Source organism: Hemiscyllium ocellatum, assembly GCF_020745735.1.
Source record: "Hemiscyllium ocellatum isolate sHemOce1 chromosome 27 unlocalized genomic scaffold, sHemOce1.pat.X.cur. SUPER_27_unloc_23, whole genome shotgun sequence".
Lineage (NCBI taxonomy): Eukaryota > Metazoa > Chordata > Chondrichthyes > Orectolobiformes > Hemiscylliidae > Hemiscyllium > Hemiscyllium ocellatum.
Window position 1 is genome coordinate 102805 of NW_026867491.1, and position 21251 is coordinate 124055.

General features: G+C 44.5%; 2 protein-coding genes across 2 annotated transcripts in view; both read right to left on the bottom strand.

Annotated features, from left to right (window-relative positions):
- LOC132807768 (zinc finger protein 239-like) overlaps nt 1–21251 on the bottom strand; it is a 184087-nt gene that overhangs the window by 45818 nt on the left and 117018 nt on the right. The window lies entirely within an intron of this gene.
- LOC132807775 (zinc finger protein 234-like) overlaps nt 8058–21251 on the bottom strand; it is a 34231-nt gene continuing 21037 nt past the window's right edge. Inside the window, exons 5-6 of the mRNA XM_060821780.1 lie at nt 19033–19176; nt 8058–9904 (exon numbers count right to left, since the gene is read on the bottom strand). Of these exons, the coding sequence (XP_060677763.1) occupies nt 8567–9904; nt 19033–19176 (1482 nt within the window). The 3' untranslated portion in view covers nt 8058–8566. The remainder of the gene's footprint in view (nt 9905–19032; nt 19177–21251) is intronic.

A 21251-nucleotide genomic window follows, 5' to 3' on the forward strand; every position in this document is an offset into this window, starting at 1 on the left:
AACCCCTCCAAGCAATATGATTTAAATATGTGGAGTTGGATAAAGTATCCCAATCAAGTTCAACATGAATGCGCAGTTGAAGAAGTCAGAAGTCACACAACACCAGGTTACAGTCCAACAGGTTTATTTAAAATCCCAAGCTTTCGAGCATTGCTCCTTCATCAATGCTGCTCCTTTATCACTTCACCTGATGAAGGAACAGTGCTCCGAAAGCTCGTGGGTTTAATCAATCTACTGGATTCTCACCTGGTGTTGTGTGACTTCTGACCTGTCCACCCGATCCAACAACAGCACCTCTGCATCAGAGTTGGTGAATGAGATCAGATTTTATTCAGTGATGTTCATCTGGACGTCCTTGTGCCTGAAACATTGATTCTCCTGCTCCTTGGATGCTGCCTGACCTGCTGTGCTTTTCCAGCACCATACTCTCAACTCCAATCTCCGCATTTGCAGTCCTCACTTTCTCCTGGTTCATGTGGAAACTCAACACTGTCAGAGTGACAAAGGGACACAAGTCATAGAATATTATTACACAGAGACAGGCCCTTCAGCAAAACTGGTCCATGCTGACCAAAATGTTTGTAAACACTAACCCCTTTCCCTGCACTTAGCCCATATCTTCTAAAGCTTTCCTACACATGTATTTGTCTAAATGTCTTTTCAATGTTGTTAATGTACCTATGTCAACTACTTTCACTGGTAGCTGTTTCCCCAGGCGAACTACACTCTGTAAATATTTTGCCCCTCATCTTTTTTTCCATCTTTTCCTCTCATCATAAAAATGAGTCCTTGGTCTTGAAATCCCCCACCCTAGGGAAGAGACAGCTATCATTAACACAACTCCACCCCTCATGGTTTAAAAATATTGCCTCTCAACCTCCTCTGCTCCACTGGAAAAACATCCCAGCCTATCCAGCCTAAATTCTAATTTGATAATAATGGCAGTGATGATTTTGGCTGTGTGTGTGTCAAGGGTCTCTCATTTCTAAGCCAATGCTATGCCTCTTAAGTTCACCTCATCTTAAAACGAATGGCACCCCATTCATTTAAAACGTCCATGTTTCTGTGCAAAGTCAGTCCTGGTCAGGAAATAGGCAGCGGTGTCTTTTGTTCCGTAGACTGCTCTGTTTTGAGATGTATGAGTAAATCTTCAGAACAAAAGATTAATGCAGCCTTTATTCATGTCTCATTATTAAAAACACTTTCTCCATTTACAGATGTGATTGAGAAGCTTCCCCCAATGAATCTTTGACTGATGACAGCATTTGTCAGGCTTTTGAAAGTCACTGTAGCTCTGTCACAGCACAGGGGAGGGCTCTTTCAGACAGAACGCGTCATGCAGAAAATTCTCCCACATTAGTTGAGCAAAGTTGATGTCTTTTTAAGACATTGTGAAACTTGAAAGGGTTCAGAAGAGGTTTGGAAGGATGTTGCCAGGGCTGCAAGGTTTGAGCTACAGGGAGAGGCTGAATATGCTGGTACTATTTTCCCGGAAGCTTCAGAGTCAGCCAGAAACATCTGTTGAATCAGGAAAATCTCTTCCTGCAGCAGCTTTGGACAGACTACTCACTAAAACCCGAACCAAATCCAGGGGGAAAAATATGGGACAACTGCCCTTTCATTGTAGAAGTGTTTTAGATTTATACAGTTTGTTAGTAGTTTCGTCCATTTGTTCGAGAGTTGTTTAAATAAATTGCTGATTGTTGATTTTAAAGTGTCAGGGATTTACTACCTACAGCAGGTTACACCATTTATCACAGCGACTTTACAGATTAAAGGGTAGGGTCATGTCTTGTGTTGTTGTGTGGAATCTGTGACAGCTGCAACAATTCATCCCAACTCCTGTACTCATTGCTCTGACTGATGAAAGCAACATGCCGAAAGTCTTCTTCACCACCCTGTCTACCCCTGACTCCACTTTCTAGGAGCTATGAACCTGTACCCATACATCTCTTGGTTTGAAATACTGCAGATGAAACAGATTTGGTGCTTTTCGGTACGTGTTGTTATTTGGTGCTTATCTCGACTAATTTTATACTGAATGCATGACTGATGAAGGCCAGTGTGCCAAAAAATTTCTACCTGTGACTCCACTTTCAGAGAACTGTGAACCTCTACTCCAAGATCCTTCTGTTCCACTACACTCCTTAAGGTCCTACCATTCACCATGAAATTCCTACCTTGATTTGACTATACAAAATGTAAGACCTCACACCTATCTATATTAAACTCCATTTGCCATTAACCTTAAACCTATGCCCTCTAATTTTGGATTCCCCCACCTAAGGGAAAAGACCTTGCCTATTTACCCTACCCATGACCCTCATGATTTTATAAACGTCTTTAAAGTCACTCCTCAGCCTCCAAAGCTCCAAGGAAAATAGCTCCTGTCTGTTCAGCCTCTTCCTGTAGCTCAAACCCTCCAGCCCTGGCAGCATCCTTGTAAATGTTTTCTGAACCCTTTCAAGTTTCATAACACCCTTCCTGTAGCAGAAAGCACAGAATTGCATGCAGTATTGCAACAATGATGGAACCTATGTCCTCTCTGAAGAGGATTTTAAAACAATATTTATAACTACAAGCAAATCAAGTTAGTTGTGCATGACTTTCCCATAGCAGTTTGTTTTGGCTGTCCTTCATTAACCTATGCTTTTTAATATACAAGAAAATATTTTGTGGGATGTGATTGTTGCTCGCATGTCCAACATTTGCTCTCATGACCTTTGGATCGAGCAATTGGCTACATGCTAGAAGGCCGTCGAGAGTCAACCACATTGTCGTAGGTCTGGAGTCACATGATGTGAGTGTGCACACACGTGTGTAGGGCTGTGAATTGTAGATTTCCCTCCCTAAAAGAACACTTTCACAATAATCAATAATGATTGGAGAAAAGCAACAGTTCTGGCAGCATCTATGAGGAGACGACAGTGTTACTGTTTTGAGTCCGGTGGCCCTTCAAAGCTTGGCTGAATTCAAAACATCAACTGTTTTCTTTCCACAGATGCTGCCAGACCTGCTGCGTTTCCCCAGCAATTGTACCAGTTGTTGCTGATCTCCAACATCTGCAATTCATTGTTTTCATCAATAACGTTTCCTGGTTGCCAGTACTGAGACAAACTCTCACTTCCAGATCTTTTTATTCATTGAAAATAAAGTCCACTAGTATCCATGATGGATTTTAATTTTTGTTCTCAGAAGACAGAGATCTCTGGGCTACTTAACCAGTATCACTAGATCACAATCTTCCCTTCACTGACAGTGACATTGACAACTGCTGAAAATATGTTGCTGGAAAGCACAGCAGGTCAGGCAGCATCCAAGGAGCAGGAGAATCGACGTTTCGGGCATGAGCCCTTCTTCAGGAATGCCTGAAACATCCATTTTCCTGCTCCTTTGATGCTGCCTGACCTGCTGTGCTTTCCAGCAACACATTTTCAGCTCTGATCTCCAGCATCTGCAGTCCTCACTTTCTCCTCAGTGACAATGACAATCTTGTCCTAAATATTTTTCTTTATTCATTCATGGAACGTGACACTTTGTCTCCCAACAAAAACCAAGTGCCAATTCAGAGGGCAGTTAAGAGTCAACTACATGACTTTGGATCAAGAGTGACACATTCACCAAACTAGGAAAGGACTGAAGATCTCCTTCCTTAAAAAAAAGGTCATTAGTGAACAAAATAGGTACTTATCAAGCGTCATAAGATCACCAAAGCAGCGATAAGCTTTATATTCCAGAAACATAAATTGATTTCAAATTGCATCGGGGCCATAGCAGCATCAATTTGAAACTCCAGATGATAAATCAAGTAACAATGCCCAAATGCCACCAACTCCCTACAATCTCTAGGCTTCCCAACACTGACTGGTCTGTAATTGCCAGTTGTATCCTTTTCCTCATTACTATTTACTATTCAGTTCAGCATTGAGTTGACTCTGCCATTTATTCAGATCACAATTATTCTGGTAAACATTTATTCCATGTCTTCCTGCCATTGTCCCATAATCCTCAATTCGCTTACTGATTTAAAAAAAAATCTATCTTAGCCTAGAATGCACATAACAACCCAGGCTCAACAGCCCTCTGTAGTATCAAGTTCCACAGATTTACTGCCCTCAGGAGAAATTCCTATCTGTCCTAAACATGCAATCTCTTATTTGGAGGTAACTTCCTCTAGTCGTAGACTCACCCATTTTTCCATGTTTAGCCTGTCAAGTCTCCTCAGGCTCTTGTACGTGACAATAAGGTAACCTCTAATTATAACTTCTAATAAGCACAGGCCCAACCTATTCAGTTCTCGTAAGACATTCTTTCCATCTCTGAAATCATCATGGTCAACCTTCTCTGGACTGCCTCCAATGCCAATATATCTTTCCTCAGGTAAAGGGCCCTGAACTGTTCTCAGTATTCAATTGCGGCCTGACTAGTACCTTACCATAGGTTCACTATAACCTTCCTATATTTATACTCTATTGAAAAGGCCAACCTCCCATTTGCCTCCCTATTACTTACTGAAATTGGATGAAGAGATTCGTGGATGTGATTCCAAATCCCTCTATTCTAAAGTTTTCTCCATTTAATATTCAGTTCTTCACCTCCTGACAAACTGCATGACCTCATTTTCCCATCTGCCAAGCTTTCGTTCATTTGCTTAACCTGTCTATATCCCTCTCCAGATATCTAATGTCATCCTCACCACCTGCTTTCACATCAACTGTCTCTTCTGCAAACTTAGCAAAAGTACATTCACTTTACTTATCCAAGTAATTCGTATACATATTGTAAATAATGTTGGCCCCAGCGTTGATCCCTGTGGTACACCACAAGTTACAAGTTGCCATCCTGAACATGCCCCTTACCACAACTGTGGTCGTTAGCCAATCCTCCATCCATGCCAAATTCAGCTTCCAACGCCCTGGGTTCTTTGCTTACTATTTCATGAGATGCGAATATCACTGGCTGTGCCAACAACTCTTTCCAAACTGACCTTGAAAAGGTGGTCCTGAGCTGCCTCTTAAATTGCTTCACAAACATGGTGTGGTCTGCAACAATGTTCAGGAGTGAGTTCCAGCATTTTGGTCAATAACAAAGAAGCAATGCGATATATCTTGCAGTCGGAATCCTGTGTTCACACTTCTCTGTTCTTGGTGGTTGAGGTCATGACTTGGAAGGTGCTTTTGAAGAACCACCACTCATGCAATCAAGCCAGACTGACAGATTTTGGTCTCAAACTCTGCCATTTGATTTTCCTCATCAATCTACATTCTTTCCAGCCATGTTTCAGTCTCAAACTGCCACGCAATGCCTTCTGTTACGGCTTAAAGGTAAGAATACACAAGATAATCAATCATATTTTGGGTTGTATAAATCTTAGCCTGCCAGAATTATTTTCTTCGACTTGAATTAAACTGGGTGACAGCATGAAATGGTTTGTTGCTCAGACTTGAATCTTCATGCTCAAGGAGACAGTGCCAATAATATCATTAAACTCCTTTTTTTGTTAAAAAAGGACAAGCTCTTGATTTATTTTTACAACTTACTGGTATTCACACCTGCACCTTCAATGTCAAACTCAGACATCATAAACGAAATTACACCATTAATTTTGTTTTACAATAATCCAACAGATTAATTAATAATACAGTGAAATCCAAGGCTGATTAATGTGATATTAGATTTGACCGAAAATGTAAAATTGAGATGAGAGATAACAAATGGGGGAAGGGCAGAAGGTAAGAAATGCAGCATCATAGAAGGTGTTCCTCCAGGGAGTGTATTTTACCAACTACAACTGCTCAATATAAACAAACACTCTGACATGATCCTCCGGTTTTAATGTAAACCATACCCCCATACAGTAGGTACCATTTAAATAAGTTAATAGATACAAGCCTTGAGTAAATCCAGCCTCCAGCCGGACCCCCCGCTTCTTGGAGCTCGGACCTTCCTCCAGCTCCGGGGGGTTGTTGAGCTCCTGGGCTCCGGCCGCCGCCGAAGAAGCCGCGGGCGCCGGCTCTCTCTCCTCCACCGCCGACAGTTTTAATTTGCTTTCCCGTTCACCCGGTAACCGTTACCTCTTGTTTGAAAAGTTCCGACTTTAATGTGAAATGTGTTTTAAAGGTATTTTCTGAGGTAAACGATGCCTGTCTGCCCCCCTCCCTCCGTCAGAAACCGCAGCCTCGCGCCGCCATCTTTGTTTATCTTCTTCATTCCGTCTCCACCTTCTGTGACGCGCGTCATCCACGCCTCCTCCGATCAGATCGCATCTTACTCCACCTGACCAATAGCGGCCGCGTTTGCGTGTCGTGTTGTCCCACCCTCTGCAATCTCTCTCTCCGATTGGTCGGTACGGACCACAAGCTTTGGGATTGGTGGGGAATGTCACAATCGGGTCCGTGTATCCGCCCTTTTCATTCCCGTTCATTCATTCAACAGCAGCTGACCCAATTTACTGCAACGGGCTCTGGGGCTATAGCGGTAGTGTCACATATTCAGGGGGAGGATGTGATTTTTAACGATTTCAACTGTGGCATCTCCACATCCATTCATTCAACCGAAGAGGACTCAATTTAGTGTAATGGGCTCTGAAGGTATAATATTTGTATCCCATGTTGAGAAGAAACCTCTCCCCATTCATTCAATAGAAGAGGACCTATTTGCTGCAGAGGGTTTTATTTTATGGCGCAGTGGTAGTGTCCCAATCTTCGAGCCCTGAAATCTCACTGCTCTGAGGATACGTAATAAGAAATTTTTTAGTCATACGTCACATGACATCATGTTATAGTCCAGCAGGTTGTTTGGAAGATCTTACAGAAATATATCATGAAAGAAATAGAAATAGGATGCTGCACTGGTAGGTGAGACTATGATATGACCGCGTGGCCTCAAGATTAGAGGTAGCAGGTTTAAAACTGAACTGAGAAGAAACTTCGTCACCCAGAGGGTTGTTCATCTATGGAATTCCTTACCCAGGGAAGGATTTGACATTACTTCAGCAATCACTAGAAGCAGTAGATACGTTTTTGAAAAAAATGAAAGAATTAAGGGATATGGTGAAAACGCAGGTAAGTGGAGTATAGTCCACGAAAAGATTAGTCATGATTTTATTGAGTGGTGAAGCAGACTCGAAGGGCCGGAAGTGAGTTGCTGGTTAAAGCACAGCAGGTCAGGCAGCATCCAAGGAATAGGAAATTCGACGTTTCGGGCATAAGCCCTTCATGCCCGAAACGTCGAATTTCCTATTCCTTGGATGCTGCCTGACCTGCTGAGCTTTAACCAGCAACACATTTTCAACTGTGATCTCCAGCATCTGCAGACCTCATTTTTTACTCGAAGGGCCGGAAGGCCGACTCTTGCTCCTAGTTCTATGTTGAAATCACAAGCTTTTGGAGTGTAGTCACTTCAGCAGATGAAGTCATGAAAAAAAACAAGTGCAGGAAAGAGAATTTAGATAAATGAAAGACAGAGCAGCTCAATGGTCAATTACTTACTCCCATTCGTAATTTTGATGATCTTACTACACAGCAAGTTGTGTGTTTTCCAAACATTAATTTTATTTCCATTGTTTAAAAATAAATATTTAAGATGAACAGTTTGTTTTTCCTCACTTGGACACATTGTGACCCACAACAATTTATATAGCACTGTGAATATCATAGGAACAATTCATAAACTAGATTTGTCACTGAGTCACTCAAGTAGATACTAGAAAGGAGAAAAAATCCCAACATGTGCAGGATGCTGACGAAAAATCAGCAACCTGAAATGGTAACAGGAGTGAGTGAACAGCCCCAATCAGGAAACTCATTCTGAAATCCACTACAGTACCTTGTACTATTCTTCACTGAACACTGCAATTGCTTTCCTTTTCAGTTTAATGATCCACCTCCACTTTGAATACCGTAATTGAATCTGACTCCAACACACTCTCTGGCAGACAGTTCCAGAGATCAAAGTATTTTCAATCATTAATGAAGTTAGTTTTGGATCCGTCCCAAAGACAATTCCGATGGACTTTTGCTTCCAAACATTTACACTAAGTTCTTGTTATGGACACATTTCCAACTTAGTAGGTTTATTCAAATTTTATAACATATTGGGATAGCACACTGCTATGCATTGCTACCTCACAGCATAAGGGACCCAAGTTCAATTCCAGCCTCAGGTAACTGTCTGTGTGGAGTTTGCATGTTTTCCCTGTCTGCACAGGTTTCCTTCCACAGTCCAAAGAGGGGCTTCGGTACATCTGTGTGGACCTCCTCCAGTTAACTGAGGGCAATGGGGCACTGTGAGGATCAGTAGATCAGACAATCAGTCAGCAAGTTCTCTCCGGGAGACTTGTCTCAAGAAAGGCAGCGGTTTCTTATCTCATCCATTCTCCTACCCTCCACAAACTCCACACAGACAGTTGCCCCAAGGGTGGAATTGATCCTTGGTTCCTGGTGCCATGAGGCAGCAGTGCTAATCACTGAGTCACCATGCCACCCCTGAGCCACCGTGGGGTTGCAGTCCAACGGAAAACAAATACAGTGCACCAACTCTCCCACTGCACCCACTGTCAGGAGAATCAGTCCTGGGGGGAACTCACAGCAGTGTTAGCTGTGGAATCTGACTGTTGTGAGCGCTGGTGCCCCTGTTGGTGCTTCCGCAAATTGCGGGAAAACGTAAACCTCTTCCCGCACTCAGGGCAGCTGAAGGGCCTCTCCCCGGTGTGGACTCGCTGGTGCTTCAGCAGAGCAGAGGAATCGCTGAAGGCCTTCCTGCACTCGGGGCAGCTGAATGGCCCCTCCCCTGTGTGGACCCGCTGGTGGGTCAGTAGTGTGGAGGAGCGGGTAAAGCCCTTCCCGCACTCTGGGCAGGAGAACGGCTTCTCTCCGGTGTGGACACGCTGGTGCCTAAGCAGGGCAGAGGAATTGCTGAAGGCCTTCCCGCACTCGGGACAACTGAATGGCCTCTCCCCCGTGTGGACCCGCCGGTGGGCCACGAGGTTAGAGGAAACAGCAAAACCCTTCCCGCACTCGGGGCAGGAGAACGGTCTCTCGCGGGTGTGGATCCGCTGGTGGGTCAGCAGGTTGGAGGGCTGGGTAAAGCACTTTCCGCACTGGAGGCAGGAGTACGGCCTCTCCCCAGTGTGGACTCGCTGGTGCCTCAGCAGGTGGGAAGACCTGCTGAAGGCCCTCCTGCACTCGGGGCAGGTAAAGGGCTTCTCACCCGTGTGGACTCGCAGATGGGTCAGCAGAGCGGAAGAGCGGGTGAAGCCCTTCCTGCACTCAGGGCACGAGAACGGCCTTTTCCCGATGTGGACCCACTGGTGCCTCAGCAGGGTAGAGGAATCACTGAAGGCCTTCCCGCACTCAGGGCAGCTGAATGGCCTCTCCCCTCTGTGGACCCGTTGGTGCTTCAGCAGGTCCGAGGATATGCTGAAGGCCTTCCCACACTCAGAGCAGGGGAAGGGCCTTTCCCCAGCGTGGACGCGCTGGTGGGCCACCAGGTGGGAGGAGTAGGTGAAGCCCTTCCCACACTCAGGGCAGGAGAATGGCTTCACCCCAGTGTGTACTCGGCGGTGGTCCAGCAGGCGGGAGGAGCAGGTAAAGCCTTTCCCGCACTCGGGGCAGGAGAATGGCCTCTCCCCGGTGTGACTTCGCCGATGAATCTCCAGGACAGATGGGGCATGGAAGCCTCTCCCGCAGTCGCAACACTTCCACGGTTTCTCCACAGTGTGGGATTCCTCTGGTTTCACCATGGCCGCAGCTACATCCCCATGTATGGCCCCTGCCCACAGTAAATTCCTCTTTCCTGGCCGTATAACTGTTTCAGGCTTTACACACAGTGTGCTGTAACAGTAGAGACTCTCATTCAGTCCCGCTGATGCTGAAAATGGTCTGAAACAGGAACCAAAATGTTTTGCTCCTTCTCACAGAATCATAGTTGAAAATCGTTGAGGTCCTGATGGATTGAGTGACTGTCAGACATTGATGTGAAAGTGGGGACTGCAGATGCTGGAGAGGAGTTGAAAAGTGCGGTTCTGGAACAGCACAGCAGGTCAGGCAGCATCCAAACAGCAGGAGAATCGACAATTCAGGCATAGGCCCTTCATCTGTTGATTTTTAAACTTCAGTCTTCAGATACTCTGGAAAAAGAGATTACAAAAGTCATCACGGTCAGTCCAGGGTAGAAATTCAGAACAAGCTACTCCACTTTCTGCAGAACATTTATTTCTTTTGCTGTTCCACAAAATTGAAAGCATCCCACTCTCTCTCTCTCTCTCTCTTCCTCTATTCTCACTCCGCTCAAACTAATTCTCCTGAAGTTGCTGATTCCGGATCTTACAGGGACATAAAAAGCAAAAACGTCAGGACTGACATCTGCGAATTTTGGATAACACCACGTGAAAGTTAATACCTTTCAGGATATTGCTGAGAGTGAGCAAGTCTGATTTTGGGAAGCAAAAGAAGTGCAAATTCAGGTTGAACCTGCAATACAGCTTCTTGATAAAAAAAGACAGACATGAATTGGTTATCGTCCCTGTGGTGGGTGGTGGTGGTATGTGGTGGGTGGAATGAGACATCAAGACATTGACACAGACAACCCGCGAGAAACTAAACATACGGACGTGGCAAATGGTAGTGGCAAGCCAGAGTCAGATTTACAGCACAGAACAGCCCCTTCGGGCCATCCAGATATCCTGGCCTCATCTAGTCCCATTTGCCAGCACTTACCCATATCCCTTTAAACCTTTCCTATTCAAATACCTATCCAGATGCCTTTTAAATGTCATAGCTGTATCAACATCCACCACTTCCTCTGGCAGCTCATTCCTTCCACACACCACTCTCTGCATGAAAAGGTTACTCCTTAGGACCCTTTCAAATCTTGCCCTCCTCCACTCTAAACCTTTTGCCCTTTGGTTCTGGACTCTCTCACCCAGGGAAATGTCCTTGTCTATTTACCCTATCCATGCCTCTCATGATTTTATTAGTGACTCTCAGTCACTCCTCAGCCTCTGGTGCACAAGGAAAAACAGCCCAGCCCATTCAGCTCAAACCCTGACAACATCGTTTTAAATGTGTTCTGAACCCTTTCAAGTTTCACAACATCATTCTGATAGGAGCGAGACCAGAATTACACACAATATTCCAAGTGGTCTACCCAATGTCCTATCAGCCACAACATAACTTCCCAACTCTTATCCTCAGTCAGAGGATTGGGAAAGTTTTCAAAACCCACAAAAGACAACCAGGAAAGAATGCAGGGACAAACCAAATTTGAGGGTCAGCTTGGAAGCATCAATGAGAAATTGGCGCACTGGGTTTATTGCTACCCATTCTTCTCGAGTACGTATACGTATTTCTCTTCTGTCCATCGCAGTTCCTCTGTGCTGCAATGTATGGTGGCTTGTTGAATTAATCTCCTGATGCAGCTTTGTTTGTGGGTGTTGGGATGATTGCTTCTGTAGTTAAGTATTTGGTCCGTGTGTATTGTTTCCTGTAGACGCTAGTTTGAAGTTCCCCTTAACTGTTCGCTCTACTGTGACATCTAGGAATGGCACTTTGTTGTTCTCCTCTTCAAACCAGGAGCCCCCCTCAGGCCCACAGTCTCACTACCTGGAACACCAGTATACAGACTAGTCAAAGAACTCCACTGAAGACAAAAACACTGAGTAGAAGATTCACGCCACTCCATTCACTCCACCCAAGAATTCCTGAACACCAAATACACAAGGTAGAAGAGGATGAAATAATACTGTCCTTTGACATCCAGCCCTGTTCACATCCATGAACATCAACGTGGCCAAAGAAACACTGACTACACTACGAGAAAAACCAAAGACAAACACCAAACAGCACCAACTTCATCTGCAAAAAGATAACACTGTCAAGCTTGTGGACCCATATCTTATCACCTACTTCACATTCAATAACAAGCCAAACAAACAAATCAACTGAACACCCATGAGACCACCAATATCAAGGTTCCTAGCAGAAGCAATAATGCAGAGACTTGAACAAACAGTCCTCCCAACACTCCAACCCAAATTTTGGGTCCGCCACAGTGATGACACCTTTGTCATCACATAATGAAACAGATTAGAGGAAACCTACAACACCATCAACAATATCCTTACTGGCATAAAATTCACAAAAGAGAACAACAAAGTGCCATTCCTAGATGTCAGGAGAGCGAATAGTCAATAGGGAACTTCAGACTAACGTCTACAGGAAAACAACATACACAGCCCCTAGTACCTAATGCAGAAGCAAATCATCCCAAACAAATCTGCATCAGGACACTATTTCAACGAGCCACTACACATTGCACCACCCAGGAACTATGAAGAGCAGAAGATAAATACTTATACAGCATATTCAAGAAGAACGGGTACTCAATAAACCCTGTCCGCTGATTTCTCAACAAAGTCAAACAAGCAGACACATGCGCAGAAACACTAGCCACATTACCTTACATCAAAGACATCTGTGAAATGGATGTCCAGACAACTCAAACCTCTCCACATCATGGTAGCCCACAAACCTACCAACACACTTAAGCAGCAGCTAATGAACCTGAAAAAAGACAAATGTTATTTACAAATTGCTGAAAATGTGTTGCTGGAAAAGTGCATCAGATCAGGCAGCATCCAAGAAGCAGGAGAGTCAACGTTATATTATAAAATGAAGAAAGCAGTTCAGTCAACTTCAATCTTCATCCGGTCACTTTTTAAAAAAGGTTTTGAGCACAGTTATAAAATAATCATGCAAGATTACCTAATTTGCAGCATTGCTTGAGACAGATTTAAAAGTACAAGTAGTTATGATCTCCATTCAGTAATATCTTGATTTGAACATAGTTTAAGTTAAGCAAAGGGTGTTGCGGAAATTGAAGACGTTGTGAAAATGTTACCAGGGAAAACATTGGATTAAAAAAAAATCTGGTTTGAGTTTCTTCTTTGGGTATAAACAGATACTGGATCCAAGTATCCTCCTAATTTTCTAAAACTATGCCCACAAAATAAACACAATGCAACCTCAATAAATCAGGCCCAATAGAAATTCAGAACCCACACTAATATATGGCAAGGAGGAAAGTTTTAGACTACAGGGCAATAAAGATGAGTTGGTCAGATGAGCAGAACATTGGCAGATGGAGTTCAATCCTGAAAAGATCGAGATGATACATTTCAGGAGGATCAACAGGCAAGGGAGTACATGATGAATCGCAAGAACTTAGAATGTACTGAAGATCAGAGAAAGGTATGTGTGTTCATAGATTCTTGAAGGCAACAGGACATGTGGATGATATGGTTAAGGCGGCATATGAAATACTTGCCCTTAAAAGTTAAGGCATTGAACATGACAGCCAGGAGATCATGATGGAACTGTACAAGGCATTAGTTGGGCCACAGCTGGAGTAGTGGATCTGGTCGTCACATTATTAGAAGAATGTGATGGCACTAGAAAGGGTGCAGAAGGGAATACTAACCCAGGGTGGTGCATGTTGGTGAGTTTCAGCTATGAGAATGATTAGATCGGCTGAGGGTATTTTCCTTAGAGCAGAGAAGGCTGGGTGAGGACCTGTTTGGAGTGTACAGATAAGACACTTAGGGTCTAGATAGGAAGAAACTTTTCCCCTTGGTGGATGGCTTCAGCAACTAGGGGGAGTAGATTTAAGGAAAGAGGTAGGACATTTTAATGGAATTTAAGGAAACATATCACCTAGAATGTGCTGGAGATGGATGAATTTACTTATGGGAAGAATTGGTTTGTTTGAAGGGATGGATATAATGAAATAAAACTAGTTCAGAAGATCATTATAATGTGCTAAAACAAAAGAACTGGAGGTAGACCTCCAATAGTGGAAACAATCTAAAGAAGTTTCATTGCCCCATCTGAGAAAAACAATTCTGCTAAACTTCTCAAACGAATCCGAACATCTGTCAGAACTTGTTTGTTTAAAATCAATTAAATCGATTCCAAGTATTTAGGAAAATGAGAATCATCTTTAATCCTGGCCCGAATGGGTGATAGGAAGCTTTTTCAATTTCATTGAAATGGAGCTGTCAGAGATATTGGCTCATTAGAACAGAACAGGGTTGTTTGAGCTTATTGAGCAGTTTGTAGACTCAAACAAGGATCCAGAAAACAATTTTCTGTGGCGCAGAAGCAAGAACAATTAACAAGGACTGATGTTGGTACTGTGTGTCCAAGTGTCTCAGTCTTGGAAGTTCTAGATAAGTTAAACTTCTGAAAAATTGAAGGTGTCAAAGGAAGATCAGGAAGGAATCAAGGATTTGGGGGGAAAGGCAGGAAAATGGAATTGAGGGTTATCAGATCAGACATGATCTCACTGAATAATGGAGCAGAATGGCCAATACTGCTATTTCTTGCGGTAAATCAATCTGGGGAGTTGATAAAAGCTTTTGTATGATTTTTCTTTGTAGTCAGCAACATTTTGTATTTGGAGGAAGTTGGCTTTTGAATTGGATCACAAATAACACTTGAGGTTCCACTGAGGGTTGTTTAGCAACTGAGGTTACATACCATCAAGTTAAATCAAAATAAGCAAAGTATATGGTAAAAGTGTAGGTGTGACTGCTGAAGGCCAAATAAAACATTTTCAGTCTCAAAAATGTCTTTACTCCATAATGTTTCGTTTTACATGCAACAACTCAAGCGACAACTCAAGCCAATCAAGGTGTCGTAGAGTAAAGTTAGGTCTCAGCAAGTCAGCTGACATGTCCGTACAATACTGTTGTAGTGCTCTTTAACCACAGGGTATATACTAGAGATTCAGTTATTTTTCACTTTCCCCAACTCCCCAAATTAGGTTGAGTTTTGTTATGGCATCCTGATGGGAAGCCCGATGTAATGTGCACAGATTCTGCTGCAGTAGTGTATCTGTTAAATTCCCAATGATTTCCATAAAAAAGAGTGAAAGGCAGTGGTTGCATGTGTTGACACCACAGGTATTATTTATATTGGCTTTGAGATAGGGAACAACCATCACCTCCCAAATTGTGTTTTGTTTGCACAGCAACTTTGAGTATGAAAAGCATTCTATTTTTAGACGGCCTAAATGCATACATAGTTTCTTATCAGCATACCTTAAAATCAACATTAAAAAGCACAAACAATTCATTTTCATTGTAAATTACATATTTTAAAATCAAATATTGCAAGACATACAAACACATCAAGAAGGCAAAATTTGTGAAGAAAGCACATCTTTTCTGACAGTTCAGACAGGGATAACTTTGTTCTTGTGGTGGTCAGTGGAGACTTACTCGATCAAATATTAACTACCAGTGCATTTCACATAGATGCTGTATAAATCAAGATCTTACTGATCACTATTGACAAAATTAAACCTATTGACCTGACTCTTTACAAAATAAGAACATATTTGAGTACATAACATTTTCCCATAAAACAGACATTTGCAGTAGTGCAGTTATGTGAAAAGAAACCAACGTTGTTAATTTAGTTTGTTGCTCCACTTCATAAATGTTGTTTTCATTTATTTTGCAACATCAACCCTTCCACTCTTTCTAAAGGTACATGACACTTAAATTTCTTTTTCTTTGCCAATTTTCTTTCATCGACAAAGGCAATCACTTCTTTGGCATTGGGTGGGGGAGCTCTGCCAGTTGACAATTTCTTGCTAAAATTGTTTCACTTGACATGAGTCTTGCCAATAAATGACAGCAACAGCAACAGCTAATACGGATGATAACATTTCAACAAAAGTATACCAAGGTACTTCACATTATGTATCACCCAAGTTGGAGAAATGTGAGGATCTCCTTCTCGGCCTTTCCCCTCAGCTGAGGTGTGGTGACCCTCAAGATAAACCACCACCAGCCATCTCTAATGAGAGAGAACAGTCCTCTGGGAAGACTGTGATGAATGTGTTTAAAGTTGAAAGACAGTTGAAATAGAAGGGAGCGGCACGGTGGCTCAGTGGTTAGCACTGCTGCCTCACAGCGCCAGAGACCCAGGTTCAATCTCATTCTGGGGCTACTGTCTGTGTGGCGTATGCACAATCTCCCCGTGTCTGTGTTGGTTTCCTCTGGGTGCTCCGGTTTCCTCCCACAATCCAAAGAAATTCAGGCTAAGTGAATTGACCATGCTAAAATTGCCCACAATGGTGCTTAAGTCGGGGTAATTGTAGAGGAATGGGCTTGGCTGGCATACTCTCTACAGGGTCAGTATGGGGTTGTTGGGCCGAAGGGCATATTTCCACACATAGGGATTCCAAGACTGTACTAAACACTACATCTAACAAACAGGTATAAAACTAGCCACAAGGATATATGAACATTAACTATCCACAAAAACACATGATGCACTATCACTAATATCTTTACAGACAGACAACGGAGGACACCATGTTGACTGGGACCATACATCCATCCAATGACAAGCCACCGTCCTATAAACCAACCAGAAACACACACAAGAATTCCTAGAAGCATGACATTCCAACTGGAAAGTTTTTGCTTTGGACCTCATCTACCATGCTCTGAGAAAAAGAATGTAAATGATATCACCCACCCTAAAAAACCAAAAGACATAAATAGAAAGCAGGACATAGTACCAGCGCTCCACTAGACTCACTAACGATGTTATCTAGTATGGTGATGAAACATTTGAAAATGACCTTCCAGCTCAGCGAGCCAACTTACATCCAGAATGAGAAAATTCTAGTTGACACAAAGGCTGCCACAAAGTTGGAATTCTCTCCCAGAAATGATAGCTGATGGTGCCCTCACCAAGAAGAATGCCCGCGCTCCCTGCCCCAAGACAACATGCGTCTTACCCTCACGAATATAGAGACCGGTTGCCCCCAGAGGTCCTTCCCCAAACAAAGTAAACACTGGGCCTGTGGAGCTTTTATTCGCGGCCTCAGGCCTCCCCTCGGAGTTTATAAACTCCCCAGTCTCCCTCCTCCTGCGGTTTCCAATCCTCCCCTGTCTCACTGTCTCCTCCCGGTAAAAACAATGACTGCAGACCCTGGAAACCAGAGCCTAGATTAGAATAGTGCTGGAAAAGCACAGCAGTTCAGGCAGCATCCAAGGAGCAGGAAAATTGACATTTCGGGCAAAAGCCCTTCATCAGAAATACAGGCAGAGATCCTGAAGGGTGAAGAGATAAATGAGAGTAGGGTGGGGGTGTGGAGAAAGTAGCATAGAGTACAATAGGTGAGTGGGGGTGGGAAGAAGGTGATAGGTATGGGGGGAGGGGTGGTGGAGTGGATGGGTGGAAAAGAAGATAGGCAGGTACGACAAGTCAGGGGACAGTGCTGAGCTGGAAGTTTAGAATGGGGTGAGGTGGGGTAATGGGAAATGAGGAAGCTGTTGAAGTCCACATTAATGCCCTGGGGTTGAAGTGTTCCGAGGCGGAAGATGAGGCGTTCTTCCTCCAGGCGTCTGGTGGGGAGGGAGCGGCGGCGAAGGAGGCCCAGGACCTCCATGTCCTCGGCAGAGTGCGAGAGGGAGTTCAAATGTTGGGCCACAGGGCGGTGTGGTTGATTGGTGTGGGTGTCCCAGAGATGTTCCCTAAAGCGCTCTGCTAGGAGGCGTCCAGTCTCCCCAATGTACAGGAGACCGCATCGGGAGCGATGGATACAATAAATGATATTGGTGGATGTGCAGGAAAAGCTTTGATGGGTGTGGAAGGCTCCTTTAGGGCCTTGGATGGAGGTGAGGAAGGAGGTGTGGGCGCAGGTTTTGCAATTCCTGCGGTGGCAGGGGAAGGTGCCAGGATGGGAGGGTGGGTTGTAGGGGGGCATGAACCTGACCAGGGAGTCACAGAGGGAACGGTCTTTGCGGAAGGTGGAAAGGGATGGGGAGGGAAATATATCCCTCGTGTGGGGTGCGTTTGAAGGTGGCAGAAATGTCAGCAGATGATTTGGTTTATGCGAAGGTTGGTAGGAGGGAAGGTGAGCACCAGGGGCGTTCTGCCCTTGTTACGGTTGGAGGGGTGGGCTCTGAGGGCGGCGGTGTGGGATGTGGAAAAGATGCTTTGGAGGGCATCTTTAACCACGTGGGAAGGGAAATTGCGGTATCTGTAGAAGGAGGCCATCTGGTGTGTTCTGTGGTGGAACTGGCCCTCCTGGGAACAGATACGGCAGAGGCAAAGGAATTGGGAATACGGGATGGCATTTTTGCAGGAGGTAGGGTGGGAAGAGATGTAATCCAGGTAGCTGTGGAAGTCTGTGGGTTTATAAAATACCAGTGTCAAGTCGGTCATTATTAATGGAGATGGAGAGGTCCAGGAAGGGGAGGGAGGTGTCAGATGGTCCAGGGAAATTTAAGGTCAGGGTGGAATGTGTTGGTGAAGTTGATGAATTGCTCAACTTCCTCGCGGGAGCACGAGGTGGTGCCAATGCAGTCATGAATGTAACAGAGGAAGAGGTGGGGAGTGGTAGAAGGTGGACTGTTTTACGTAGCCAACAAAGAGACAGGCATAACTGGGGGCTATACGGGTGCCCATGGCTGTCCCTTTGGTCTGGAGGAGGTGGGAGGATTCGAAGGAGAAATTGTTAAGGGTGAGGACCAGTTTGGCCAGACGAATGAGTGTGTCGGTGGAAGGATACTGTTGGGGACCTCGGGAGAGGAAGAAACAGAGGGCTTGGAGGCCCTGGCCATGGCGGATGGAGGTGTAGAGGGATTGGATATCCATGGTGAAAATGAGACGTTGGGGTTTGGGGAAACGGAAGTCTTGGAGGAGGTGGAGGGTGTGGGTGGTGTCCTGAACGTATGTGGGGAGTTCCTGGACTGGGGGGATAGGACAGTGTCGAAGTAGGTACTCACTGTCCCCTCTCCCCGGGCGCTCAGGCCTGGCGACGTCTCCGAAACCTGTTTCTGTTCTGAAAGAGCATCACTGGACACGTAACGTTTCCTCGGATTCCCTTGACACATGCAGCCAGGGCTGCTCAACTTTTCCAGCGGTTTCTGTTCTTGTTCCTTAAGCCGCCGGCGTCATTCCTCTCCCACACTCAGTAACACTGTCTTTGTCCCACTACATGACCTACACTGCACATGCGCCAACACAAGGGGCTGGGTGACCAGACCGTGACGTCACTCCGCGTGGAGTGGGCGCGGTTAGACGAGGCATCCAACCAATCGGAGGCAATGGGGGCGGGGCGAATGTGTTCCCTGCTCCCCTCGCCAGCCACCTGAAAGGTGGGGTTTTCTTTATTAAAAAAATGTCTTTTCCGAAATGTTATTCCAGACCTCGAAAGATGAAACATTGGAAAACTTGCAAACATAAACGAAGGGATACTAAAAAAAACGAATAAAGGTAAATTACGAAAGAAACCTAGCGCAAAATATCAAAAAGAATAGCAAAAGCTTGTGTTGGCATGCTGAAGGGAACAGAGTTACTCAAGCCCCTTGGAAGATGAAACCGGTGAGTTATAGGAGGAACACTGAAATGGCAGAGATGCTAAGTCAATCCTTTTCCTCAGTTTTCAAGCTGGAGGACAACAGTACCATTCCTATTGGAATGGGCAAGTCAGAGATTATAGAAAGGATAGAACTTAAACAATAACATTGAGAAAGAAAAGTTACACAGCAAACCATTAGGATTGAGGGCAGACAAGTCCCCTGGGCCTGACGGCATACATGCCAGGGTACTATATAGACTTCAGTAAGGCGTTTGACAAGATTCCCCAAGGGGGACAAGTTCGCAAGGTTAGATATCATCGAATACAGCGAGAACTAGTAATTTGGATACAGTACCAGCTCACAGGTAGGAAGACAGAGGGTGGTGGTGGAGAGTTGCTTTTCAGACTGGAGGCCTGTGACCAGCAGTATACCACAAGGATGGGTGCTAGGTCCACCACATTTCATCATTTATATAAATATTCCTGTCAGGGCGAAAGGGAAGGCTGGTAGGTATAGGGAATGCTAGATAAGTAAAGTAAAGAAATTGAGGGTCTGGTTAAGAAAAAGAAGGAAGCATATGTCAGGTATAGACAGGATAGATCGAGTGAATCATTAGAAGAGTTGAAAGAAAGTAGGAGGATACTTAAGAGGGAAATCAGGAGGGCAAAAAGGGGACATGAAATAGCTTTGGCAAATAGAATTAAGGAGAATCCAAATGGCTTTTACAAATATGTTGAAGACAAAAGGGTAACTAGGGAGAGAATCGGGCCCCTCAAAGATCAGCAGGTCAAGCAGCAGGAGAATCGACGTTTCGGGCATAAGCCCTTCTCCAGGAATCGGGCTTATGCCCGAAACGTCGATTCTCCTGCTCCTTGGATGCTGCTTGACCTGCTGCGCGTTTCCAGCAACACATTTTTCAGCTCTTATCTCCAGCATCTACAGTCCTCACTTTCCCCTCAAAGATCAGCAAGGTGGCCTTTGTGTGGAGCCACAGAAAGTTGGGGAGATACTAAATGAATATTTTGTGGAAGTATTTACTGTGGAAAAGGACATGGAAGTTATAGACTGTAGGGAAATAGATGGTGACATCTTGCAAAATGTCCAGATTACAGAGGAGGAAGTACTGGATGTCTTGAAATGTTTAAAAGTGGATAAATCCCCCGGAACTGATCAGGTGTACCCGAGAACTCTGTGGGAAGCTAGAGAAGTGATTGCTGGGCCTCTTGCTGAGATATTTGTATCATCGGTAGTCACAGGTGAGGTGCTGGAAGACTGGAGGTTGGCAAACGTGGTGCCACTGTTTAAGAAGGGGGGGTAAAGACAAGCCAGGGAACTATTGACCGGTGAGCCTGACCTTGGTGGTGGGCAAGTTGTTGGAGGGAATCCTGAGGGACAGGATGTGCATGTATTTGGAAAAGCAAGGACTGATTCGGGATAGTCAACATGGCTTTGTGCGTGGGAAAATCATGTCTCACGAACTTGATTGAGCTTTTTGAAGAAGTAACAAAGAAGATTGATGATGGCAGAGCAGAAGATCTGATCTATATGGACTTCGGTAAGGCGTTCGACAAGGTTCCCATGGGAGACTGATTAGCAAGGTTAGATCTCATGGAATACAGGGAGAACTAGCCATTTGGTTACAGAACTAGTTCAAAGGTAGAAGAGGATGGTGGTGGAGGGTTGTTTTTCAGTCTGGAAGTCTGTGACCAGTGGAGTGCCACAAGGATCAGTGCTGAGTCCCCTACTTTTTGTCATTTACATAAATGATTTGGATACAAGCATAAGAGGTACAGTTAGTAAGTTTGCAGATGACACCAAAATTGGAGGTGTAGTGGACAGCAAAGAGGGTTACCTCAGATTACAA